General features: G+C 37.5%; 3 protein-coding genes across 3 annotated transcripts; 1 reads left to right on the forward strand and 2 right to left on the reverse strand.

The window, feature by feature from the left end:
* Positions 1-2118: 2118 nt before the first annotated feature.
* LOC109055610 (serine/threonine-protein phosphatase alpha-2 isoform-like) lies at positions 2119-12250 on the reverse strand. Its single transcript, XM_042754823.1, has 7 exons — positions 11760-12250; positions 6117-6248; positions 5768-5998; positions 5568-5672; positions 4473-4696; positions 4246-4380; positions 2119-3008 (listed from the first exon to the last, which is right to left on the reverse strand). Exons 1-7 carry the CDS (start codon positions 11812-11814, stop codon positions 2895-2897), a joined length of 996 nt encoding a protein of 331 aa, XP_042610757.1. The 5' UTR covers positions 11815-12250; the 3' UTR covers positions 2119-2894.
* A 2010-nt stretch (positions 12251-14260) lies between these two features.
* Positions 14261-17905, forward strand: LOC109060584 (claudin-4-like). The gene is made up of 3 exons (XM_019077750.2): positions 14261-14355; positions 15740-15872; positions 16874-17905. The coding sequence occupies exons 2-3, from the start codon at positions 15741-15743 to the stop codon at positions 17375-17377; spliced, it is 636 nt and encodes a 211-aa protein (XP_018933295.1). The 5' UTR covers positions 14261-14355; position 15740; the 3' UTR covers positions 17378-17905.
* A 47-nt stretch (positions 17906-17952) lies between these two features.
* Positions 17953-26193, reverse strand: LOC109060400 (coronin-1A-like). Its single transcript, XM_042754813.1, has 11 exons — positions 26073-26193; positions 24135-24338; positions 22093-22215; positions 21093-21222; positions 20662-20843; positions 19855-19980; positions 19616-19714; positions 19358-19503; positions 19185-19242; positions 18348-18563; positions 17953-18248 (listed from the first exon to the last, which is right to left on the reverse strand). Exons 2-11 carry the CDS (start codon positions 24330-24332, stop codon positions 18159-18161), a joined length of 1368 nt encoding a protein of 455 aa, XP_042610747.1. The 5' UTR covers positions 24333-24338; positions 26073-26193; the 3' UTR covers positions 17953-18158.
* Positions 26194-27340: the final 1147 nt, after the last annotated feature.

Consider the following 27340-nt stretch of genomic DNA (forward strand, 5'->3'; position numbering starts at 1 on the left):
GGTGGGTTTTAAATCTTTCGTATGTGTTATTTGAGTTCAAGTTTTCAATTAAAATATTTAAGATGGAAAATCTTAAATACCCAAATAAGGATTTCTAATTATTTTAGCCAATGTATATATAAACTATTAAAAAAAAAAAAAACTTAATTTAAATGTCAAATACTCTTCCAAAACCTTTCCGGTGGGTTTTTACAGGCCTGGAAATGATGCTTCGATGTAGGTGACGTTTTCTCTAATAATTTTCAGCCGTGATTGATTTTAGTATTTATAATCTTTATACTTTATTTAGCATCTCTTCAATCCATCAGACATTGTTTACTGAAAGACACCCTACTCAATATTGGAAAACCTTTCTTATAAATCATTAAGATACCCAGTTATTAAAAAATATAGAATAAATATTGAAACAACCAGTACAAATACACGGTTTTATTTTTGTTTCCAGTAGCTGAGAAACAGGATTTATCGTTGGGAATCAAATTGCACTGGAAAAATAAAATCTTAAAACCATTTTATAATCTTCCAATTGGTTTGTTTCCCATTATGATACAGTTGAAATAATATACTACAGTGCATTAAGGAAAAACATCCCTGATTGCTTTATAAGAGAAAGAAGAAAGAAAATCACATCATCTAAATAGCCTGCTCTCTGTCAGTAAAACAAAAGTACAATTATATATTAATAAACAACAACAACTCTACTACTAATAAAGTCTTTAATCTCAGTGTTGCTGTAAAGCAAATATGATGTGCACAAATATAGCCTTGCTGAGGAGATCAGAGATAATAGAAAGGCCATCAACCAAATTAAATACATCAACTTTTTTAGCTTCTTCTTTCTTTAAATCGCACATATACTCAGTTCAAAATCCCCCCCTGAAACATATACAAGATCTACCAGAAAAGAGTGATATGATTATATTATGGCATTTATGATAGACCTTTCAAAACCGACAATCAGATGCCAGATGAGCAATGGCATAGATTTCTCATGTTTTGTTGCCACCGTTATGTTCTGTATATGACAAGTAGTTCTGATGCAAGAAAGCAATAGAAGCATGTAGGAATGCAGTCACTACACTTATTACTCTGATTTTTAAGTGCTAGTCTCCTATACTGACCAGAAATGTTACGTCAACAAAGACAGGCACACCTTGACCTGAAGACCTCAATAATGGGATGTCTTTCTGAACATCTAAAGCATAGTTAACTTTTACCCTCCTCAAAAACCAGGTCACCATATAGAATAAATATTATCTTTTTCAAAAATTGTAAAATACATTTAAGCTACAAAAATTAAAGGATGACCTGCTTGATTTAAACCATTTTGGATATCACTACTTCGCCTTAAAAATATTCTCAGAACATATAAAGCAGGGCACTACAGGAACTCAGTGTCTTTGAGCCAGCAGAGGACACTAGTGTATTGCTTTGCAGTATTCTTATACCTTACAAACACATTAAAGTGTAATAGTGAATCATAGTTTTGTGAAATGCGCCATCTGCTGGCACCAGAGATGGGAGTCTGTGTGGAAAGCAGAAGAATTCTTAAATCCTAATTACAGTAGCAACTCCTCTGAGATTTAAATGGATCAAACTTTAAATCCTGCCTGGCAAATCAAAACACACAGTTTGAAATGGAGGGAGGGGAATGAAAAGGACAACAGATCTCTAGAGGAAAGGGACAAGTAAAGCAAGAAAAGCAACATATTGCAACGCCCAATGCTAAAAACCCAGATAATGCTAACTAGTAAGGGATGGAGGAAGAAAAAAAAAAAAAACCACCAGACAGACCAATAGGACAGATAAGAGTAATCATGTTTAAGTAATTAAAAAGGTTAATGGAAAAGCAGAACTGGAGGCAAAGGGGAAGAGACTGAGTTTTTGAGGAGGCACACAGCAAGCAAGTTGGAGACAAACAGAAAATGATTAGGTGCACAATCTCAGTCTTTCTCAGCAAATGTCAACTTTGGTCAACCCTGAAAGACTACATTCAGTCCTCTTCAGTCAAAATAGAGAACAAAACCGAGAACGGGAGAGATCGACAACAGTAAACACCTGAGGAAGGGAGTCGTAACTTGGGAGAACTGGACACAGTAAGATAGATAGTACAGGATGTTTAAATAAAGTTCTCTTTATTGATTATTGTCTTTCAAAAAAGACACTAAAAAAAACACACATAGTAAGCAAAGAATTTCAAAGCTTTTTGTTGTGATCCATCTACAAAAAAGTAAAAAGTTCCAACATGATTGTTTTAAATCATTGGACCTCTAAATGGAAATTACGCACCTGTGACAGTCTCTCTACCTCACGCTTTCTCTGCACATCCATTCTCCCTGCGTGTGTGTGTTTGTGTGTGTGTGTATACACATGTATCACATTTCACTCAGACTGGCTCTCTAACTAATGCAGGATGTGCAAGTTCTGTGTTTGAAACAACGCAGGGACATAAACAGTGAGGGGGCTTGACCCGCACCTCTCGACCCACCCCCCTTTGACCCCTCTGTCTGTCTCGATCTTCCCCAGAGCCTGGCTGGGCGTTTACACGGCGGCTTCGTCAGAGGCTCCCTGACAGAGAGACAGGTGGAGAGATGGGGGCAATGAGTGGTGGAGGGGGAGGGAAGGATGTGTGGAAAAACCAACACAAAGAGCGTAACAAACATAACCGACGCTCACACACACCGTCTCATATATAAACACACATTTGTAAAGTTACATGAGGAAAAAAAATAAAAAGAGAAAGAGAGAGAGAGAAGGACTTCAACCCTGGGTACTGTTTTGCTTTACAGCCGTTTGGAGATGGAAAGAAAGAAGGGAGGTAGAGAAAGAGTGGGGTCAGAACAGGGAATTTCGGAAGAGAGGACGTTGGGGGTGGAGGGGCCATCCAGTGGGTGTTATTTCTTGGCTTTTCCACCCTTGGCTGAATTTCGCGGCGGGGTGACTGGACGCCCTGAGCCCATTCCACCTCCTCCACCGTAGTACAGCTTCTTATCGGCTGGCTTAAGGATCTGAGAGAAAGACCGAGGACGAGAGTAAGCAATGGTGCACAACAGCAAACACACTTCCAAATATAGACATGTCCGCCCACAGAGAGAGAGAGAAAGAGCTTACTCTGAGCAATGCAGAAGCTCCGTTTCAAAGCCAACTGAGCTACTTACACAGGGTTGACTAACAACTGATTTCAATACAGTTTAACATTAGCGATACTGAGCTACCTACATAGGAAGCTGCCTACTAAGGACACTCAACATGAGGCACTTGACTCACAACTGACAGCAACATATGCTAATGTGAAACGGCTGAAAATCTTAAATCCAATAAGTTTAAACAAACAAATATTGGGTATTTTTTAAAACTTCATAAACACTTTATAGAACTGGATAATTTAAATCTAAACTAATTTAAGTCACAAAAAATGGTAACAATTTTCCAAAGCTTTATGTGCAATACATTATAAAGGACTATTAAAGGGTATACAATTATCTTGTTGTAAATAATTATAACCAAATTTAAAAGCATTAAAAATAATGAATTGATAAGTGTTATAATGCATTAACTGTGGTTACAATTATTTTTGAGATTGTACAATGCATTATAAAGTACAAGGCATAATTAATGCATTATATATAAAGGCTTTAAGTGTTACCAAAAAAATTTGCCAAAACTGGGTCTTTTTCCCCCCACTGATTTTACTGCAGTATATTGTAGGGTTTCTTACACAGCAAGGTTTTTTTTAACCATTGTTTGGCTAACTTCACAGACAAAATCCAATTATTTCTATATGTATTGAGAAAGAGAAATACTCAATTTTTTTTAATAGGTCCAAGTTGGTCTGTGAAATTATAATTAAAAATGGAAAGTAAAGATTTTCCTCAAATTACAAAACTAAATTGATTAAAAACCTTGTTACAACATTGACAATAGACAGAGCTTTTTTGCCTGTGAAATGTTACTGCACATTTAGAATGAAGTATCTTACATGGCAGCATGATTAAGGAGCCAAGCTATTTTAGCTTTGAACCGAGAGTAAAAAGCATCTGTTAGTAGTGCACTACCTTTTTGAAACAGAACAGAGTCACTGTAGAGAACGACCTTCAAAAGATGATCTAATGCAAAACTACAGAGGAAGTTGGCCAGACCTATTACACGCAAGTATACTTGATGCATTTGCAGAGAAACTGGAAAGCCTTGTAATCAGGTAAAGGCAAAAGAGAGGGAGGAAAATGACAGCTCTTCTTCTCTTACCTGGAAGGAACACATGAGTGTCTCATCCACACTCATCATGGCCCCGGCGTTATCAAACTCGCCACAGTAGTTAGGAGCGGAGAACAGGGTGACTAACTGTCTCTTCGCGAAAAACTCATAACCGTCCTCCACCACCTGCACAAAAAGATAACGTCATATTTTGTAGAGTCTTTTAACGCTGCAATGCTTTATGGAAACATTCCTACCACCACAGAGCATAAACTAACCTGATGTGCCCTGCATATTAGGTCCATGTCATGTTTGTGAAGGAATTTGGCCACCACGTCTGCACCGAAGGTGAAGGAGACGCCACGGTCATTCTCTCCCCAACCCAGCACGTCTTTGTCTGGGTCGGCCCAAAGCAGGTCACACAGCAGCCCCTGGTCAGGTACATCCGTGGGCCGCATGACGCGCCGCACCTGCTCCATTGACTGCAGGTCTGGAGAGAGGCCTGGAGCAGAAAACAATTCATTATGTTTCACAGTGCACTTCTAGGGAGCAACTTAAAAATAATTTGCCAAGCAGCATCCAGACGCTGTGGGCTGCAAAACACCACTAGAAATTGCATTAAATCTGTAAACAGAACATCAGATTTTGTAATAATGACACTATCTTTCATCAGCATGAATTGGTGAGAAAGATAAATGATGACTTAATGTTGTCTGCAGAAATCCTAAAAATAAATATGTTTGGTTTTTTGGTGAATCAGACTAGTCACAGTACATTCCCTGCATTGTTTTTGAGTGCAGACGGTAAAGGCAACTCGATTCAAATCAGACTGCACATTCAAAACTGAAATATGATTTCTTTTGCGGCGGCTGTCGTAGATAAGCTTCGCAGGAAATGCTGGTTGTCTGCCGTTTCCCCCACATATGCATTCATGACAAACAGTTCTAGTGAAGACCTCACATTTAAGCAGCTTTAAGTAACAAAAAAAAAAATAACCTCAGCACCTTTATGCGAGCACTCCATATGGGCTTTTATGTTTACAGTGGTCCATATTTACTGCATTTCATTTGCTAAGCAGAGCAATTATTTTAAGGATGTGATGACCGTGTCACCAAAAAAAAAAAAAAAAAAAAATCAATTACAGTTCATTTCCAGAGTAGATTACTCCCACATCTGCAGTTCAAATGAAGTGTAGGCTAAACCCATTTAGTAAGTCCCCTGAGTTTGTGCCAATCAAATGAACCAAACTTTATGGTCTCCCAGTGATATGGCTATGAACAGCTATATTTTAACTTCTCCAGGGAAGTCAATAGAGGAGTTAGGAAAGAGCATTAAAATTGCCATGGGGACAAAAGACCTCTGCCTGCACTTACCTCCATGGCAACAGAAGATCTTCTCGTCTACAATGGCAGCCACAGGTAAACAGTTGAAACAGTCTGTGAAAGTCTTCCACAGCTTAATGTTGTATCGTCGCTTACCTGAAGAGAGATTGGAAAAACCAACTTATTAGCATTTAAAACTATGAAATGTGTGTATGGAAAGGTGTCATTAGTGGGAATGTAATTCTACTCACACTCATCATAGAAGCCATATATACGGTTGATAGAGGCGCACTCATGGTTGCCACGCAGCAGGAAGAAGTTTTCAGGATATTTGACTTTGTAGGCCAACAGGAGGCAGATGGTCTCTAGAGACTGTTTCCCTCTGTCCACATAGTCCCCCAGGAACAAATAGTTGCTCTCAGGAGGAAAGCCGCCATACTCAAAGAGACGAAGGAGGTCATAGTACTGACCATGAACATCGCCTGCAGAGACACCAGAACAATTTTGTTTAATACAGGAAGCTGCACAAATTAGGACATGTATTTCTTTTTCTTTCATGTTTCTATGAAGGTGGGAAGCCTGTAGGACAAACATACTCACCGCAGATCTTGAGCGGTGCTTCCAGCTCCAGCAGAATTGGCTGGCTGAGGAAAATTTCCCGAGATTTGAGACAGAGGCCACGGATTTCGCTTTCTGTCAGCTGTACGTTCTTGCCTGGCCTGGAGCCTTTAACTGGAAAAACACAAACAAACAGAAGAGACAAAATGAGAAAAGCAGGAAACAAGCCAAACTAAAAAGCAAATGTGCCAGATTAGACCCAATAACTGCTTGAAAAACTAGGAGGAAGATCTAGAGGATGATAAACTCGACTCAAGAGGCTCTCTGAAATGATGGGATGTACAGACTAGTGACGCACAGACATCAGTGCACTTAAACTCTGTATCATGTGTCTCGGCTCAAGCATGCACACCAACCGCATTTGATTCTGCAAAGACATTTTCTGAATTTAGCAGGTTTGTTATGCATTCATTAGTACGTCAAATGCACACTAACACAACCACCACACATATGGCTTTTAACAACCACAATACGGTTTAAAGAGCTCTCCTCTGAGTAATCTCTGAACAGTTTTAAAGATCATGTGCAACTGAACTTCAGATAGAATCAAATATTCATGACCAACAAAACAACCAAACAAAGGTCAACAGATTCTGTACTTATCCTTGCAGTCACTTAAAAAAATACAAGTTGAACTCCAAAGAGATTTGCTGCTGCACTGTGACAGAGAAGGCTTGCAGACTCTAAACAGACTGTCATCTCACAGAACGCAGACCTGTGGTATTATTCAAGTGTGCCCTTTTAGACTGGCTGCATGAGACGCTGTTCAGGGGGCTTAGCTGGCAGCAGCGGATGAAAGAAAGAGCACAGGATGTATCTGGAGAGGAGAAATATTGCAGTCTCTTTGGACAGGGTTGTAAATGACATCTCCGAGGTCACACTGGCCATACATCAGAAGTGGCATATACGTGTATGGGATGTTCGGAAAGAAAGATAAAAGACCCAGAGGCAACCCCGTAGTTGTATTCAAGCAGTTGCTGGGTTTTAAATATATATTTCATATGGCTGGCTTCAGGCAAGAATTATAGTACTGAGTATATCCTGGTGACTCACATAATCAGGCAGTTATGCAAGGATTTGAGAGATGGCTTATTTGTGCACATTCACAAAATCGATCCAACCAGCCTACACCTCTAAATAAATGTTTAAAGCATGAGGTTTCTCACAGATTAACCAAGGACACAAATAGTCAACACTGAAGAAAAAAAAAATAAAAAATACTGTTATGACATCACAATGCCCACTTCAAACAAACTGAACAATGCGACTGCCAAAATAGTTTCACGGTGCAGGACAAACGCTGGAAAACAACACGCTTCTTTGCATCCAGCCATCTCTATCAATTTAAATCAGCAGCACAGATGATGTCGCAAGTAACGTGAAGGTCTACAGAGAGAAGCAGCTGGCTGACTCAATGTTCATCCACCCTGGATACACATTTAAAGACATTTACAGCACACTCCTTCACAGTGAAAAATACATGCATTCAGTTTGTCGTGTTACTTCATAATTCTCAATATCAATTTTCAATACCCAAATAGTAATGGGGTAGGCGGGTAGATACACTCATCCAATAAAAATGTGAAATATTAATAAATATCAAGACTTATAGCAATCACTATTTACCAAGGCAGGAAATCATCAAGTTATGCATTTGTATTTACACTACCATTCAAAGCATTTTCACCACTGAGCAATAAATCAGCAGATAAGAGTGATTTCTGAAGGACCCTGTGACCCTGAAGACTGGAGTAATGATGCTGAAAATTCAGCTTTGCAATCACTACATTAAGATATTATTTTTGTAAGTCGCTTTGGATAAAAGTGTCTACTATATGACTAAATGTAAATATATTAATTTAGAAAAATCTATTTAAATTGCAATATATATGTTTGACTGCGTTTCATCAAATACAGCATTGGAGAGCATGAGTTTTTTTTTTTTCCTTTTCAAAAACATTTGGAAAAAAAACTCACAATTTTTTAATAGTAGTGTAACTGTAAAACATCAGCATGCAAGCAAATATGCAAGTAATGGCACTCAAGCACTGAATCTATTTGATACGTATAATCCTGCAGAAAGACTTGTATTTTGTATTGTAAATGTCAATGGAAAATATTGTTACTTTTCCTTTATTTTAATCTGTACGTGATGCTGAATCAATTAGTGTGTTTGACATCCATACCCTGCTGCTTATTTGCAGATAAGCTCTATATTTATCTTGCCTCAGGTTTATTGTTTGTGCACACTGATGATAATGGATAATTGTTTGGTTGCTACTACGCTGTCACGAACCGTCTATGTTTGCATCCAAGTCACCTGGGAAGCTACATTTCACTTTCTGCCTTGCCCTGTAAAGCAAAGACAATAAACCGAATTTGACTTCCATATAGTGAAACAACCACTTCGCATTTTTGGTAACTGATAAGTGACGTTAAATACCGCAGCTTTGAGTTAATAGAGGACTTTTTAACAAACAAATCAGATGACGCACCAGTCTAACAGTTAGGTGGGGTCACTTGAAAGAAGGCCTTTAAGGTCTCAGACAGCAGATGAGTGATCTGAGGGCCCGGAGAGTGACCGGAAGCCCATCGGCTCAGTCAGTGAAAAGTGGGTATAAATAGGATCCTGCCACTCGTCACTTTAAACCCAGATTAAGGCTGCCTAATGCCCGAACAGCACTTGCTCTAAAGTTAGTCATGGGGCCAATAAGCATCGCAGAGCTTAGACCCAACACAAGGGGGGGGTGGACCTATGACAAACAAGCAAATAAACCACTCAAACAATAACCAGTAGGTGTGCAAAGTTAGGTGTGCTAAATTCCATAAATAAGTATAAATAAAAGGTAGTGCAGGCAACAGTTCAACCACCCACAAAAATGGGGGTGTACTCGGTTGATAAACAATCAACTAAACCTCTCGAACTGTAGCTAGTAGGTGTGCTAAGTTTCTTATAAAAGAGAAAGCAGTGCAGAGAACAAGAAAGGCAATCAATCAGATTTAACTACCAGTGTGCATCTAGCAGTGTCATGCTATGGGGAAATACATGAAATGTCATGCCAACAGTCCAGCGCTTAATCGGTTTGGCCCGCACGTGCTCGTCACGTGCCTCAAACGTTTTAGGTTCTCAGAGGTGATACCCTCCACACTTAAATCCAATGAAGGCAATGAGATAGAGGGACAATCTGAGGAGAAGAAAACAACTTATTTATGTGACACCTCAACAGAATGTCAAATGATAGCAGATGCTGGGCAAACTGCAACCAGCAAAAAAAAAAAAAAAAAAAAAAAGTGCAAAAGTTTCCTTCACACCACCTGTAATCTGTACAATTGATTTTCCGTTGGTTGGCCATGAGGCTTCAGGCACAACGGCACGTCAGTACAGAACAGCATGAACCGAAAGGATCTAGACTTAAAAGCTGGAATCTCTAAACGTTCCACAGAACAAGTGTTGGGATCCGGATTAAAAAAAATTAATAAAAAAGGCTACTGCCTGTCAGAAGAGGCACCGCTGTGTTCATTAAAAGAGAGGATTAAGTTATGTAACATCTTGTAATTATTTCCTACCTACAGGCACAGTAACCCATGTACACAAGAAAACTTAAGTAAATTTGACAAAACTCAGATTCTGATTCATTCACCGTACTGCACTTGTGTGTATGCCTGCATACAAAGACTGACCATCCCTGCAAGGTCAGAGCAATGCACGTTTTCCCCACCCTTAAAATCGAAGACAAAATAAGCTAAAATATCTTCGTAACATGGATATCTGTGAAATTTAAAGAGCAGACATCAAATAAAAACAAGATCCTCAGGAGGAATCAGGACTTTGGACGGAGACATCAGGCTCTAAGGGGAAAAAAAGGACAGCAGGATTACATAAGGAGATATAATACAACTATTATCAGGTTTGTTTATTTATTTTTTTTACTGCAATTTGCAGAAAGAAAAATAGGTTTACACAGCCATGTAGCCAAGAGGACCTAAAGCCAAAAGGTAAAAGGTCCAGTGTATGTGGAAATCTGTTTTTTGTAGGTCTTTGTGACTGTTTCAATTGTGTGTGTGTGTGTGTGTTTCTTTCCCTTTTCTCACATATGACAAAATACTGGGAAAAAGCTCACATGCCCCACCAGCATCAGACCTCTCATCACATCAGGCCCACACAGAATTTGTAAATACATTTAATTTGGTGAAATGGATTAAAGTATGATAAAATCTGTTAAACTGGACAAAAAAATATTTATTAAAATAATACACAAGAAAAATGATACATTTTGCAGAAACTACAATGCCGCGTGCACCTGCTTATGACCTTACGCACAACTTCCTTTGCTACGGAAACGGCTGGAAAGACGGTACATAGTTTGCGAGGCTTAAAGAACTTATGTTATGCCGCACACATGCTTGATGGGATTCAGATATTTGATAAACTGCTCGCTTGGGTTCATTAAGCCCATCTGTGCTAAGCTTCGCAATGTTTACCCTCAGTAGGCATCAGTAAGCATTAAGTAAAAAAGACATTTCTAGTGCAGCTAAAGGGACGATATGCAAAAAAAAACCTTATGTCTTATGAGGTACATACTTTCTCCAAACCTTAAGCATTTACAAAACAACTGTTCGGTATATTTCATATTTAGTATCTGCAAATAGTCTACTTCCAATTAGTAGAAATCAACTTTGATTTGTAAATCATATTACAGAACAATGTCTCTTCTTGAAGAACATGAAGAGGGATAAAAGGGCTTCCAAAGCGCTGAAACTCTGTGGCACCATCTAATATGATATTACTCTGTAAATGAGCCTGGATCGACTGTGTTTACAGGATTATGCAATTAAATCTTTGCAATTAAGTCCCTAAACAGGCAATAAAACCAAACCCAGTAATCATCATCCACCATACAACAAGCAGGACTCTCGGGAAATCCTATCTAAGGGCTAAAGCATTTACAATCAGAGTAACTGCGAATCACTAAATGTTAATTTGATGCACAGAAAATGTAAATGTTTAATCCACCCTCCTCAGCCACACTGAAAACGATCACGTCTTCCTCGGTTTGCGCCATGTTTCGAGGGCCTCTCCTGTGAAGATCACTTGGCACTACTGCACCTCCACTAACTACATCCTCATTAGTTAACAGTAATCCTATCGCTGCCGATTTCAATCAGACACAGGGCTTCCCCTGCTAAAATGGAAGGTAACTAAACAGCAAATGTGATCTGGACAGAGACAGAACTGTAAATCACTTAAAGCACACAAGGAGTCAGTGAATGAAATACTGGCCGAGTTTCCGCTCACACGGGGCTCATAAACCTTAAAATAACGAGAATAGGAAAAAAGAGAGCCTGCAGTTGTCAGCTATGTCGGTTTTTGTAATGATAGCTTTGAGATTCTGGCTATAAAACTCCCGGGCAGAGTTTTAGTAAATTAGTGTAGACTGGTTGGCTAGCAACTGCTAATTCGCTACACTTCCCCCGGCTTTTTCTCGGGACACAAATATGCTTACAATTATTCTGTAATACGACATATATGCAATACAAACACATACATACAAGTATTTGTTGGTTCCACGGATTTGATTTCAGAACAACAGTTAATAATTAAAAGATGTGCAGAGAAGTCCTCACCTTCCAGGAGACGCTGTATTATGGAGTCAATGTTTAATTTGTCCGGCTCCGCCATTTTAGTGGATTTTTCTCGGGTTTATTCAAACAGGTCGAGTCCGCCGTTTTCTGCGATCTTGGTGATTGGTCAAAAAATAAGGCCCCAGTCCGAATAAGCAAAGCGTATAAAAGATATCGTTATGGAAATGTGGATTTACTGGCTATATTTCCTTTGTCGTTTGGTTGATCGCTAGCTGCTAGCACACCGTTAGCCTGATGGCGCTAGCTATTGCCTACCCGTATTTAAACACCAGGAAACGGTTAATATGATACAAAAACTCCCAGATATACCCCTTCGTCTCTTATTTTGATTCTCTTTATGCCCTGCGAGCATCAAAGACATTCAGACTGTCCCTATTTTCCGTCTCCTCACAAGCCCCTTTCTCTCATCGTCTACGGAACTTTAAAAAAGACCGTGTTGTTGAAGAGCGAGATCAACGGAGGTTGATAGGACCCGCCTCCGCTTGTGAATGCAGGGAGCTGATTGGCTTACATCTCACATTTGAACTGAGGGTGTGGTCGCTCATTGGCTAGTGTTCACACACGTCTCGTTTCCAGAGCTCCGCCCCCCGAGTTGTAAAGTAATGACGTCAGTGAGGTGAAAAAAGGAGAGGGCATGTTCACGTACTATGAATTTGCTGGCGCTTATAATGTACTTTAGGTTTAAGGACTATAGCATTATGATAAATAATAGCTCAAGGTCACATAATTATATCGAGGCGCTCACGCTGTCATTAACATTAACTGTTTGATGTCTGTTCATATTTCCCCTACCTACAGGATCATTTTGTAACACACCAGCGCCCTCTATAGACGTTATGGAGCACCGCTCCTCCTTTTCTCGAGAGTTTCCCGCTTGCAACACTGCCATTACAAACACACAAATGCGCGATAATAGTTACACAAACTAGTACGACTGGCCAGTTTCAGTCTAGGTTTCATCTGGGTGATTTTTTTTAATCTTTTAAATGTTTAGTTGTTCTTTGGTCAGATACAGCAAAAGAATACATTTTATTTTTGTTTGTTTTCACAAAAAGACACACTGACAAAATAAAAGACAAATAACTGGAAAGCTGAAATTGTTGTCATTGGATTTTTCTTCATTATATTTTTCTTGTCCAGCATCAGAAGTGCATATATAGCCTAGTGTATTATTTATCAGTGCCTCATCAGCAATATTTTTAAGTTCACATTAAAAAAACCTACCAAGAGAGAGACCAGTCATGTGATCTTTCTGAATGATACCCCTTGATTCTTCTGGCTCTATTTTAGTTTCATTCAAAATACAATAATAATAATAATAATAATAATAATAATAATAACAATAAAAATAAATACTATGCAATAATTTATTCAAAATACGCTTATTTAATTTAAGTATACTTCAAATCCATTTATTGACATATTACTTAAGACTTACTGCTATAGAATTATAATAAAACTTATTTGGATTATTTCTTTATTGCACAATGCATATTTCTTAATATTATGCCTAATGTGTTTTAATATCATTCTTAATAAGGATTATAAGACCTCTGTATAATATCGGTATTTAAATGCAAGATAATTAAAATGTGCCTGAAGTATCCCTGCAATAGTTCCACTGTAACACAATCAAATGTTCTTCAGTGTATCTTTAGTTAAAACTTCAGCACTACTTCCACACAATTAAAGTACATTAAGCACAAAAATCAGTTTGTTCCAATTTAGCAGACTTTAATTATACCAGTTTATTATACCAATATGATATTAAGTACATAAAGTATGTAAATGTATTTGTAGTATGCTTAGCATGAAATAAATGTTTCTCAAATACATTTAGTATATTTTTTCACTAGGGGCCTCCTATCTATTTTGTCCAATCTCTTATACATAGTTTTTAAATGAATCAATCCTTGCATCACAGAGCTGTGTTGTTATTGTGTCTCCCAGTCCCGATGTTTCACAATTTAAATCCCACCCACTCTTAACTTGTGACAGTATCTACTCATCACGTGTAGTTTCGACGGTGACTGGGAAGAGCTTATGAGGAGAGCATGAGGTTGTTTTTGAGATGTCATTATGATTATGACAGAAGTTTCAGAGGCTTTATGATTCATAGGATCATGATGTCTGACCTCCAAGAGGAAATATTTCCATTCAGTAGCATGGTAACGTGACGTATGTGATGATAATATCAGTGTACATAAATCAATACAATTTATTTTTAACAAAAAAAAAAAAAAAAGATATTTCAAAACTAGTTTTTTAAACAAAGAAAAAATATCAAAGACAGACCTTCTCTATCTAAAAACTTTAACAAAGGGAAATAAAAAGGGGTAAAGAAAGCAGCATGGAGAAATAGAACAAGTCCAGTCTGGCCTTTCACCAACCTGCCTCTGTCTCATTTTCTACCCCACCCACTTCATTCCTCTACAAGAGCATCCTCACCTCACACCACCTTCATTAGAGGTAACAGTCTGGTAAGGTGGGAGACTAACTTAAAAGAAAAAGCTAAAAGACTGCATTCAAAACAAGAGGAAACTTACAGAGAATTTTCTTCAAAGAGCTACAATAATAGGTAAAGTTCAAACTCTTTACTCTTTGCGAAAACTTGTCTATTAAAACAAACAGCAAGGTTATATAAAAAAAAAAAAGATCTGAAAATGTTAAATAATTAGTTTTAAAAAATCTAATTTCAAATCAAAATATATTCATGTGAAATTAAAGAATAAATAAGTAGAAAAGTAGAAAAAATTAAATCAGACAGCCTATTACATGAGGTTACAGGGTGGTGCCTTTTTGTTTTCAGACGTCAACTAATATGTTTAGAAGGATATTAACCCTATTATTTGTTAGGTGTATGACATTGTTAATATTTATCATGTTACCTTTGAATGTAACAAAACATATAAATCATTAGGATTACATATATGTCATATTGTAAAGTGTTGGGATTCACTATGGACTTCTGTCTGTTTGTTAATTGGTATATAACTGACCTCACGCAAAATTCCTCACTCATTCATGAGCAGAAATATCATTGCATAGACGTAAAGAATACAGTTTTGGAGGTGCCGGACAGCATGTTAATCACTCAGAGAGCTGCTGAATGATTCACCGTCAATTAAAAACACCTGTATATCCATCTATCTATCTATCTATCTATAATTACCGTTAGTCATTTTTGCTGGTGCCCACGCACCACATGGTCACCTTCTAGCTCTTCACCGATCCATTGCACTTTGTTAGTGCTGAGTAGGAAGACAATGCAGTGCACTAGTGGACTACAGGGTCTTAAGTGCAGTCCACACATTCTAACAGTAGTTTTATGAATGAGCCACGAGCAAACCCTGAGGAGACGCAAGAGAAGTTCAGTGAGATCGACATGAATAAAAAGCCAAAAGGCATTCGAGTGCGAGTGTACAAAAAAACAAGCAGTTCACTGAAAAGTACTCAGTATTTAAAAGCAGATTTTAGGACTTGAGAATAGAATAGAATAGAATAGAATAGAATAGAATAGAATAGAATAGAACAGAACACGCGGTACCTGAGACCCCTGTCAGGGTGTGGCAGTTAGCTACATGTAACTAAAAGCAGATTTTAGGACTTGTTGAGACTTGAGGCTTGCTTCATGATGTGGGTTTTCTTACAGATGTTGTTTGGTTCCCACCGCAGCCCTGAGATATAAATCCCTGTATAGGACTGTCTAAAGGGGAGGAGCCATTGTGTTTATGTGCAGACGCATAAGAACTAGTTTATAGAGTATACCTTACAAAACATAATGGCGAACAGAAACGGGAAGGATCCAAAACCACTATCTTCACTACTGCTTTTGCAGAGTGTGCATTTTTTCTTTGTTTGCTTTACTTTTAGTTTTAACACTATTTCCAAACTGAGAGCATCAATAATATTTTTGTAAAATTATTATTATTATTATTTAATCTCCTTTATTCCTCCATCAGAATGGGCTCGTCTGGTGTACAGATCGTGTGTATGGCACTGGGGATTTTAGGCCTCATTGCAGCGGTTGTGACCATTGCTGTTCCAAGATGGAAGATTTCTGCTTTTATTGGTCAGAACATTATCACTGCACAGGTAAACCATTGCTGCAATTTCAAAAAGTTCAATTTGAAGAATAAATGTGTATGTTTGTGCAGTGCACAGATATAAAACTTCATCATAATTTATTCCTATTATTTCCAAAACTGCAAAGTAAATATCTGACAGAATATCTGAGGGCTAACGTCCGTCAAGCTGTAAAAATGAAACAGAACACCATAAACATGGTCCATGGGACCATGATATATTCTAAAATCTCACAAAGCCATATAAACAGCTTCATATGAGGAACAGACTGAAATTTAAGTCATTATTTACCAAACATGATTTGACAGCTGTGCTTACTATTCACTTTAATTATGCTTACGTAACATCAGTATTGTTATTGTTAAGCAGCAGCTAAAATGTGACCCTGGAGCACAAAACCAGTCTTAAATTGCTGGGATATATTTGTAGCAATAGCCAAAAATACATTGTATGGGTCAAAATTATAGATTTTTCTTTTATGCCAAAAATCATTATGATATTAAGTAAAGATCATGTTCCATGAATATATTTTGTAAATTTCATACCGTAAATATATCAAAACTTAATTTTTGATTAGTAATATGCATTGCTAAGAATTCATTTGGACAACTTTAAAGGCGATTTTTCTCAATATTTAGATTTTTTTGTACCCTCAGATTCCAGATTTTCAAATAGTTGTATCTCCACCAAATATTGCCCTATAATAACAAACCATACGTCAATGGAAAGCTTATTTATTCATATTTGAGATGGTGTATGAATCTCAGTTTCAAAAAATGTACCCTTATGACTGGTTTTGTGGTCCAGGGTCACATATATCAAATATATATTTATAGCCATTTAATAATCTACCTTACAGAAAGATGGAGACTGTAGCACGATTATTACAGAGACATTTTGCTATAAATATTTAATTTCATGTTCTACGGTAGAAAGAAAATTCTTTAAAGGATGCTGATTCAATTCTATGGATTAGAAGGTATATTTCATATTTTTCCTCTGCCACACAGGTTCAGGAAGAGGGCTTGTGGATGGAGTGTGTGGTTCAGAGTACCGGACAGCAGCAGTGTAAATCCTACGACTCACTGCTCATCCTGAGCTCTGACCTCCAGGCGGCCCGTGCCATGACCATCATCAGCTGCATGCTCACTGTCCTGTCCCTGCTCACTCTGTGCGCCGGCGCCGACTTCACCACCTGCATCGACAATGAAGAAGTCAAGCCCAAAGTGAGTCTGGTGTCCGCTATTGGGCTGCTCATCGCGGGCTTGTTGCTGATCATCCCCGTCAGCTGGGCCGCTCATAATGTCGTGCGCGACTTCAACAATCCACTGGTAGCCCAAGCTCAGAAGAGAGAGCTGGGAGCCTGTATCTTTGTGGGCTGGGGAGGAGGAGTCCTGCTCCTGCTTGCCGGAGGCCTGCTGTGCTGCTTCAGCAGACCCCGCTCCGGAGGATCCAGCGGAACCGCCAAATACTACAGCAACAGCGCCTCTGCACCAAGCAAGAATTACGTGTAGATAAATTGGGTTAAACTAAGCAGTGGTCGCAGCAATTGAAGCTGTAGTATGTTAAATATGTCTATGTTAGTCTTTATAGTTGGTAGGTAATGAGAATAACAAAATACTAGAGAAGGTCCAGATCTGCAAAGATGTAAATATTACTTGTTTAGAGCTGTTGTCTTTAAGCTTTTAAATTAGTTTCATATAGTTTACTGCTGCAATTTCTCAGAGCAGCTAATAAACAATGTACTTGTTTATTAAAATTCAGGGATGGGCCGAGCTTGTGTCCAAAATACTTTCAGCTCATTTTATCTGTGCCAGTCCTTTTCATTTCAATAATGCTACTGAATAACGGAATTCATTATTTTTGAGTAATACAGAACAGATATTTTTTTCGAGAACTTTTTAGGATATGGGAATCTGCTGTAATCTGTACATTTGCTACACAATTTTGTGTGTGTGTGTGTGTGTGTGTGTGTGTGTTAGGTCATAATCATTTTCTGTTGCCTTTCTGTATTTTCAGTAAAAACTGACTGATTTAAGACATTTGTGTGTGTAGAATGAACAATGAGTTTTTGACACATAAGTAAATCTTTGTTAAAATAACACTGGCTTTTTATTTTAAATCCTACAAAACATATATTAAAATGGGCTTCAAACAAATCTGGTCAAATTAAAAATTTCACATAATTCTACAAAATGTTCTTTCCAATTAACACCTTTTATGACTTCATTATTTGCGTATCTTGTACATGTCCATTTGGATTTTTCTTTTCATTCTACTGGGGTCTGTCTTCGGCTACTTGCTCTCCAGTTCACTCACTCGCTGGGTCAGCTGCTCAATCATCTCTCTCAGCTCCCTCAACTCATTCTGCAAGGCCTGCACTTCCTGTATATGAAACAGAAAGTAAGGCATAATGAGTTTATTTGTGACAGAAAGGCTCATTAAAACACAATACACAGGCAGAGGATTCCTGTGTTCTCTTACCGCGCTGTCACACTGTCGGTTGCTCGAGGAAGATGATGTGGTGGCCATCAAGCTCTTGATGACTTTGAACTCTTTGTTTTTGGTGGTAGCCACAAAACCATCTTTCAAGGAGATCAGGATTGGTTCCCCATTTTTACCAGAAAACCAATCATCTGCCTCCACTGATGGCTCTGGACCAATCGTGTCGGGGTAAAGGTCTTCTTGAAACAAGTCAGACTAAAGCAAAGGAATTATAATGCTGGATTAAGACAGTGGAACAAATAAGCAGCAATGTGGCATTTGTATATTAATAAAAATATTAATGTGGCATTAATAAACTACCATTCAAAAAATTTGGGGGAGGTACAGTTTTTTTTTTGTTCATGTTTTTGAAAGAAGTGAGATTTTAATATATTTTAAAATGTAATTTATTCCTGTGTTGGTAAAGCTGAATTTTTACAATTTTAATATATTTTAAAATGTAATTTATTCCTGTGATGGCAAAGCTGAATTTTCAGCATCGTTACTCCAGTCTTTAGTCACATGATCCTTCAGAAATCATTCAAATATGTTCATTTGCTGCTCAAAAGAAAATGTCTTAGTATTATTGATCCTGAAAACAGTTTCGCAGATTAATATTTTTGCGGAAACTGTGATACTTTTAAGGATTATTTGATGGTAAGTTGAAGTGAACAGCATTTATTTGAAATAGAAATCTTTTGTTACATTATAAATATATTATAGTCTGTTTTGACCAATTTAATGGTTTATAAACCTGTTAGTTTCTTTCAAACAAAAAACTCTAACTGACCACAAACCTTTGACCACAACATTTAAGTTGATGGTTGACAAACTTACCTTACGAGGCACAGTCATAACAACAGGTTCACACTTTCTCTCGTGGAGTTTATAGAACCTAAAATAAATATGAAATAATGCAAAATTTAAAATACTGACCATTTTGCATGTGTGTGGAAGAAAGCAAGTACACTATAGGCCTGTGTTGTTATAGGCTTTGTATATGTGTTTACCTGGCAATCTCACACTTGTTGACTTCCAGGCCTCTCTTGGGCATGTAGCCCATGCCCTTCTGACTCTCTTTACTGCTGTACATGGAGAGATAGTGAACATATGGGGCTTCGTCCGTCACCTCAAAGTATCTGATGCTGCTGTCACCCTGTCAAAACATATTCACTGCTTAAAACATCCAACTTCATGAACAGACAACTCTTCATGACCATAAAATCTCAACTTGGCTCAAAACTTGAATTTTTTTCTTAGTCCCTTACCTTGCCACAAAGGTAGACTATACCAGTGTCAGGGTCAAAGAAAGGTAAGAGCACCCCACTGCTGGTGTCCAGCTCCTGCAGGGTCAAGGGCTCACCAAATTTGTTAAACATTTAAAATCAACATAATATGCCTAAAACCAAAAAAAAGAGAGCTTCCTAATCACAACTTTGATGAACTTTTCTGATCCACTTCAAATGTTGACTACTATAAAAAAGAGAGCTTCTGAAGCACAAGATGTACTCACAGGATCCCACAGCGCCACCTGTCGTTCACTCATGCGGCTGAAACCAGTGGTCAGGATCTTCCCATCAGACACAAACACAGCTCTGACTGGCCTGGAGCCTTCATGAGGCTTGTCCTTCTCCTGAACAAACATGTACACAGAAAGAAGTCATATGAGCAGCGACAAATCACATGACAGTAAATGAGCTGGCAGAAAGGCATGTATGAGAAATGTTTAATTAAATGCTTTACACTGAACTTAAAATGTTAAAATTAAGACAAGAATGTCTTTTCACCAGCAAAATCCAACTGTTTAAAAAGAAATCAATATAAATGGGAATTTTGCATTTTTGCAACAGGTTCAATTTGGTCTTTTTTTTTTTTTTTTTTTTTGCCTGCAAAATTTTGTTATTGTGTTTGCATTTTAAGAAAACAAAGAAGAAAAATTAAGAAAAATTAACTTAAAGGATTTTCTTTTTTAATTTTTAATTTAATGGCTTTAAATTATTCAGTATTATGTGCTCCATCTAGAGTTTTCTGAATACTCACATGATCATTAAAAAAAAAAAAAAAAAACACTAAAATGCCTTACAATTGCCTCAAGACTACATGAAACCCAGCAATCAACTAACTGATCTTTTAAGTACAGCAACAAGTGCAACCTGACACCACAAGACAAAAACTTTCTGGATGCAACGACAAAATCAATGTGGCGAACTGTAAACAATGTAACCATATGAATTATTTATACCCCATGCATTCTTTTTTTAGCATTATTCACACTATTTTGTCATTTTATTTTCCAGTAAATGCAAACACGTACACAGATGACGGAGCCCTTGCGTGGGTCTAACACGCGTAATTTCTTGTCCTTGCAGGAAGTGAGGATCTGAGAGCCGTTTCTGTTCCAGCAGGCGCTGTAGATCATATCAGTGTGCACTGAGTCAATGCGCACCACTGCCTCTCCACGAGCCACGTTCCACAGGATGATCACGTTATCACAGCCTAAGAAGAAAACGAGATAAAGAGAGGGACAAGGTAAATAAATATATATGTAGACAGGTATGGGGGAGAAAGGAAAACAAAATCATGTCAAATGTATGATAAACCTAAGAAGTGTGTGTGAAGAATCAGCAGAGGGCGCCATCATTACATTTCAACTGCCTCTATATTGCACAACTGAGTGCATACATATATAGGTGCAGTTCTAGCCTGCACTTTTGGCTACTGAGTGTGTGTCTAATGTTGGTTTACCTGCACTCATTAGCACATTGTGGGCAGTGGGGTGCCAGCTTAGGATGCCCACACGTTTAGAGTGACCGTCCAGCTTCACAACTGGGTCGCTCAGTGGTGATGTGAGACCTCCATCTGGAATCTCCCAGATCTATTACATAACAACATTGACCTTATGTTATAATAAGTAGTATGAGCTAGACTTGCCTCAGTATTATATTTTTCACAGCAGTACGGTAGCTGTGCTAGGTGGTGCTAAGGGGTCATTTTTGCTGTGCAAGGGGCTCACAGGAGTCCCCAAGCTTTTTTGTTAGCAGAAGCCCTTAGAAGTAAAATGTTCACTTGAAGTACCCCCTGAGAATAAATAAATAAAATTTCAATAAATTGAAAACACAATTTGCATGCTCACGCTTCTCTGATGTATCTAGCACATTTTGAGTGTGTTATTTACGTTATTTTAATTTTAAAACTCAAGATTACTACAACAACTTACAATTAAAAATTATATTGCAATTTAATAATATATATTGTTTCTTTTTGCTTAATAATAATAATAATAATAATATTAATATTTTAATAATATATATTATTTATTTATTTTAACTAAAAATTTTTATGCAATTTAAAAATAAAGAAATTTAAATCATTAGTTCACACAGTTAAAACATTAAACATGTTTCTCATGTATGAAAAGTATCTTTAGAGTGTCCACATGAGTGTTATTTAAGGCTATTCTATTCATTATGGGATATATGAACTGTTGTGGATAAGTACATTTCATTAAACTGGCTTAAACTTCCATACCAGCAGCACACTAGCATGCCTGGTATGAGTTGTTTTGTACACATAATTTGATCATTTAAGTAATTTATTTATTACATTTATTTTGTTTATGATAATGTTGATGACACTGGGCAGAGAACAGTGAAATATACTAGCATTTTCACTTTAGTATGACTACTGTTCAACTGTTTTGGTGCATAAATGTAATTTGATCAAACCATTAGGCCAAGGCACTCACCATGACACTACAGTCTTCAGAGCCACTGGCAATGATGTTGTCATTATGAGGGCAGAATTCGATGTCCAATACGGGTCCAGTGTGACCACAGACAGTGGGCAGGGACATGTCAATGCGACCCGTCTAAAACAAAAATCAAAAGGAGGAATGAGCTATTAAGGAAAACATTGGTATGGAGTGGAAAACATAAACATACACAAATAAACCCATTAACAAGACCTTCAAATGACTAAATATAGAATATCAACTCAAAAGCTCTATGCTCTGAAAAAAACAGAGCAGAAAGAGCATGAGAGATCTCAGACAGATGAGGGGGGCTGTGTCAGCTGATCTCAATTTTACAGCTATGCCTTCAATTATGCCTAATAACTACTAACCCGTTTAGAGAGGACAGCACTGTGCAGGAGCTCCCATCATGCACACGGAGAGCACTTTTACTCTGCCAAAATCATATTGTTAAATGTGAGTGTTGTGTGCAATCTATAAATTATTATTGCAATAAGTTAAGAAATACTAAAGTGATTTATGACTGGACTAAAGCATTGTTGTTCTTAACTTAAACTAAAACCATTCAAAACTATTGTTAATTTGAAGTGCAGCTCAACAAAGCTTAGATGAAAACTTGCCTTCGCAGCTAACTGAAAATAACGGGAAAAAAAATAACAGTGAAATAACAATTTTTTTTTTAGATACATTTTAAATAAATGTAACTAATAAATTAAAACTAAATACAAATATTAAAAACTAATTAAAAAAAAAAAACCCTGAATTAAAATACTGAAAACTGAAAATATAAAATGAAAGCTAATTCAAAAATAAGATTAAATCATATAAAATTATATAATTCATATAAAAATAAAAGTAGTCTAAAGATGATTTAATCATTGTCAGATCAAGTGACTGGTGACTGAATTAAGTTCAAACAGATATTTACAACAAATGAATCTTTTACAAAAGGGTCTTACTTCTGGTACAATGGGGTCCAAATGTTTGAGATCTAATTTAATACAAGAATACAAATTACAAATGATATTATCAGCATGACAACTTGAGCTAAAAGTGTATTTAAAAAATTAATGTCAGTATTTCTACCATGCATTAGTACCATGCACCCCCTTATTGACGTGTCTAAACTCCACAAGTTTGTGCAAAACCAGATGATCATGTTATCAGTCTCAAAACAAAACTTCCTCAAGCCACCCAAACGAAATAAAAGGGCTTGACTCGAATTCTCGTGTTCATTGGGAAACAATGGCTGGCATTGAGCAAAGCACAGAGTGTAAGATGCACAGCAGATTGAATATGACAGAACTCCCATTCAATCTCTAGTATAAGACCCAGGAGTGCAGAGAGAGCAACATATAGAAACAGAGGACCAGAGATAATGGACAGAGAAGATAAAAATAAAATGCATATGAAATAAACTGTACAACCAAAAAAGGAAGAGGAAGGCAAGACAATGTTTCCACCATCTCTCTGTAAGAGATGCAAACATCCTCTGCTCATTTTTAAAAAAGGCGTTTTGAAAACGTAGCATTTTTCAATCATAAAGGTTTGTGAAGTGAAAAGTACATATTCAAATTTGAAACCAAGCTGATCACACGAAAAAGGCAGGCACATCAAGTCTAAGTGGCAGCTGTCCTTTTCTCACAGTTTTTGTCACTCACTCAGTCTGCAAGCTGTCACCACATCCTGTGCAGAGTTGACAGCAACGAACTCCAAATATGGCAAAAACAAGATGCAAGAAAGCATAAAGAGAAGAGATGCTAGGTCTGGTGACACGTACATTTGAAACTCAACCTTGAACTTCCTTATTTAGACAAACACTGCATGACATGTCTACAGTTCAAAATGCAAAGGCCACGGAAGAACATTTAAAACAGGTAACGGCTTGCAACTATCAAGACCTAAAACTAACTATCCAACTTAATCTTAATATTGGCCTTTATAAACATACAACACTGCCCTTCATCCAAGGCTTGTTTTATAAAAGACTTCAATTAATTTGTGCTTAATGAGTCTGACATGCTATGTGGATGCACCTTGCTCAGGGGCAGGACAATGAAAGCTCCTCCACCGCTGGCATCCACAATCATGGCCACAAACTTGGGGTTGACCGAGCAGAAGTTGCTGTCCCAGGTCATCTGGGAGATCCTGATGTCATCATAGCACTGGTCCGCCTTCACCGGCTGCCCGAAGACATGGCGGAACTTACTGGTCCTGACCACCTTCCTAGACATGATGACCTGAGGAAAGACAGAGAAGGAAGAGACGCAGGGATGGAGAGGAAACAAAGCACACACATGAGAAACAATAATAAAGTTTTCACATCATTACGTTGCAGGCTACATGATTCGTTAAATTTAAGCCATTTTAGTTTTTTGAGGTTTAGCTATTTGTGATTTGTGGTGAAATTAGCCGACTCCATTCCAGCAATCGAGGGTGATCGTAACTCATTGCTGTGGTCTGTATGCTTGCACTCAGGTTTTTATTTTTTAATTAATACCTAAATTCTCTTAAATGTGCATGAATTCTTATAAATGAATAGTTACAGATAAGAGACCAAACGGGTGAAAATAAAAGAGAATGCATCAGTTCAACGACTTTTTCAACTTTCTATCTTTAAAACTGCATTAGGCAATGAGCTCAAAGAAAGAGGAAGGAAAGAGGAAACTAGCATGAAATGACAGAGAAGGAAATGCTCGGGCTACTTCTTCAAGTCTGATGCCACTTTGTCTGCAGGTTTTAGTAATAAAGCATTTTGGTTCATGCCCTCTTCTCATCTATTTTGCACTCTGTTGCCCATTTTTTTCCCTTATCATCCCTATATCACATTACTCTTGTGCATATGCTCAATTAGTTGACTAACAAATGTCACTGTCATTTGCAATGCATCGTACCCTGTATGCTCACAGCACTCAGTAAAATAACCTGAGAAATGAACGATGCATTAGAGCATTAAATATTCTGAGAGAGGAAACTGTCGTAACTGGACTAACACCACAGCGAGTGTGGGAGCGCAGGAGATGTGCAGAACTTCAGTTACACCACATCCTTCCACACAAACATGGAAACCACGGAGTTATTTCTACCTGCTTCGGAGATACTGCTAAATGCATTCATCATGATATAACAGTTAATCCAGTTAATGTATCACAATAGTTGTTATATTCAAAGTGGACGGAAAAAGGAGTACAGTAATTAACCGCAGGTTGTTCTAAACCTGTGAATTTTTTCTTGTTGGGAACACAAAATGGAGATGTCGGGCAGAATGTGAGCGACTGTCGACCTCGGTCAGTCATTTTCATTTATGAAGCTATTTTTTCATCCAATGAAAGTGAGTGTGACAGAGATTCATTCAGCCTAACATCTGTTGTGTTCACCGGAAGAAAGTAAGTCATGCAGGTTTCCAACGACATGAAGGTAAGGAAGTAACTTTACAATGACAGAATTTCCATTTTTGCCAGAGCTTTTATTATTATTAGCCTACTACTATTATGTTGGCTCGAAATATCTGTTTACGGTGCTTTATCCTTTGTCTGCATTTCTTCCGAGCTCATTTAAGACACAAGAGCAAACTCTTACATAGCCTGCACTATTTTTATAAAATAATATGCAGGACTCGAGTCATATCAGCTTCATCTTTATCTGGAAATACTGTTTAGTTTCTCTTACTAAACTTCCTCAAATACTTAACCGTGCCTTGCCACAGTTCAGAAAGGCACAGCTCGACACATTTAGCAATGACAAAATATTAACATAAATACAGTACTAAACTAAGCACAAACTGAATTTATTATGAACGAGCCGCAGATAGGATTTCAAACAGCATTTTTAAAGGCAGTATAGAAGCGCTTAGGCGCGCCCAGTGTGCTGTCTAGTCAGTCAGCTCACTAGGTCGCAGATAGAGATGCAAAGTTATGAAGTGTTTCCAATCAAAGAAGCACAACACACAAACACGCAGTGTGATGGGACGGTACCTGAGAACTGCGGCTCCTGAGGAGAGAGGATGAGACGCTGGACGCTGACAGATGGAGAGGAGTGGGTGAATGCCAGCAGCCGTGGCCAGAGCTCGCTCTAAATCAAGGAGGAAAGTGAGAGTTTGAGATGTAGATGCGAATGGGAGGTGTCCTCGCTTTATGTTTCCTTTTAAAGTGATTTACGTTGCGTGAAGCTGCTTCTCACTTGATCTCACAACTCCATCGTGGTCATAGCAACACAAACGTGACGTGTGCTCGCGCGCTCGCATGAAGTTTGGCGGTCTCGCCGACATGTTTGTCTGAATGTTATCTCTCTGTTGAACTTTTCTGTTTTCACAATCAAATTTCCTACGCTTTCTTTTGCAATAATAGGCAACTAAACACTAAAGCGGTGAAATGCAGCATTAAAGTGAATGCCTCTAACTTTAAAAATGACCATGACAACCCTATTTTCCGCAAAAATGTCGTAATATTGTTAAAACACTCTGGTAACAATATTAGCCTTTAACTTTTTTTGCATCCTAAATAAATATTGTGAAGTCTTCTTAGACTGTTTGAAAGAGGTTAATTTATTTGTTTTGTCATGTTTTTGATGAAAACTAGTTCAACATTTATAACCTTTTTAATAACCTGACAATTACCCTAAAAATGACAATATTTGGGTTTGATGATTTTTTTTCTTGGCTATAAATAAATCATAAACTACTTACTATGTTTTTTTTTTTTCAACAAGAAGTGTTCTTTTCACATTCAGATGAATGCCTCAATTAAGGCATCCCTAATTTTCACATAAATTTCTATTGATATGTGAACAATAATTAGAATAATTATCCTCCAGGAAAAAAAAGTTTTACGGGTTAGGGTTAATTTCTCAAAAGTGACACATTTAATAAATAGAGGAATATAATAAAAAATATTTTTTTAAACACCCACAGTACATCACTGCACTTGTGAGAATAAACAGAAGTGGAGGTCAACATATTAAAGCATCTCATCAACAGTCCTATTTTAAATCATTTAAAAAATAACAGGAAGTCAAACAAGACGATTTAAAAATATAAACCTCGATTTATTGCACAATTGCTGCAGGAGACCCTGGGGTTTGGAAGATCTGTCTTGTGTGAACAAATGTAACCGTGGACACACAAATAGACTGAGAGAGAAATATAGGCCCATAAAACAAACCAACAGAGACACACACTTGTAGATAAAAATAAATAAATAAATAAATAAAATTCATTTACAACAAGAAATGTTTATGTATAACC

This window comes from Cyprinus carpio, unplaced genomic scaffold (assembly GCF_018340385.1).
Source record: "Cyprinus carpio isolate SPL01 unplaced genomic scaffold, ASM1834038v1 S000006601, whole genome shotgun sequence".
Taxonomy (NCBI): Eukaryota; Metazoa; Chordata; class Actinopteri; order Cypriniformes; family Cyprinidae; genus Cyprinus; species Cyprinus carpio.

What these genes read in the sequence shown, in the direction of transcription:
- LOC109055610 (XM_042754823.1), bottom strand. Translation starts at nt 11,814, where the DNA reads ATGGCGGAGCCGGACAAATTAAACATTGACTCCATAATACAGCGTCTC. An exon ending in GATCTTCTGTTGCCATGGAG is followed by an intron (nt 4,697 to 5,567) that starts GTAAGTGCAGGC and finishes TTTCTGCTCCAG; the next exon opens with GCCTCTCTCCAGACCTGCAG. An exon ending in CACTCATGTGTTCCTTCCAG is followed by an intron (nt 3,009 to 4,245) that starts GTAAGAGAAGAA and finishes TCTTTCTCTCAG; the next exon opens with ATCCTTAAGCCAGCCGATAA.
- LOC109060584 (XM_019077750.2), top strand. Translation starts at nt 15,741, where the DNA reads ATGGGCTCGTCTGGTGTACAGATCGTGTGTATGGCACTGGGGATTTTA. An exon ending in AGAACATTATCACTGCACAG is followed by an intron (nt 15,873 to 16,873) that starts GTAAACCATTGC and finishes TCTGCCACACAG; the next exon opens with GTTCAGGAAGAGGGCTTGTG.
- LOC109060400 (XM_042754813.1), bottom strand. Translation starts at nt 24,332, where the DNA reads ATGTCTAGGAAGGTGGTCAGGACCAGTAAGTTCCGCCATGTCTTCGGG. An exon ending in TAGTCTACCTTTGTGGCAAG is followed by an intron (nt 19,504 to 19,615) that starts GTAAGGGACTAA and finishes ATGTTTTGACAG; the next exon opens with GGTGACAGCAGCATCAGATA. An exon ending in ACCGACAGTGTGACAGCGCG is followed by an intron (nt 18,249 to 18,347) that starts GTAAGAGAACAC and finishes TTTCATATACAG; the next exon opens with GAAGTGCAGGCCTTGCAGAA.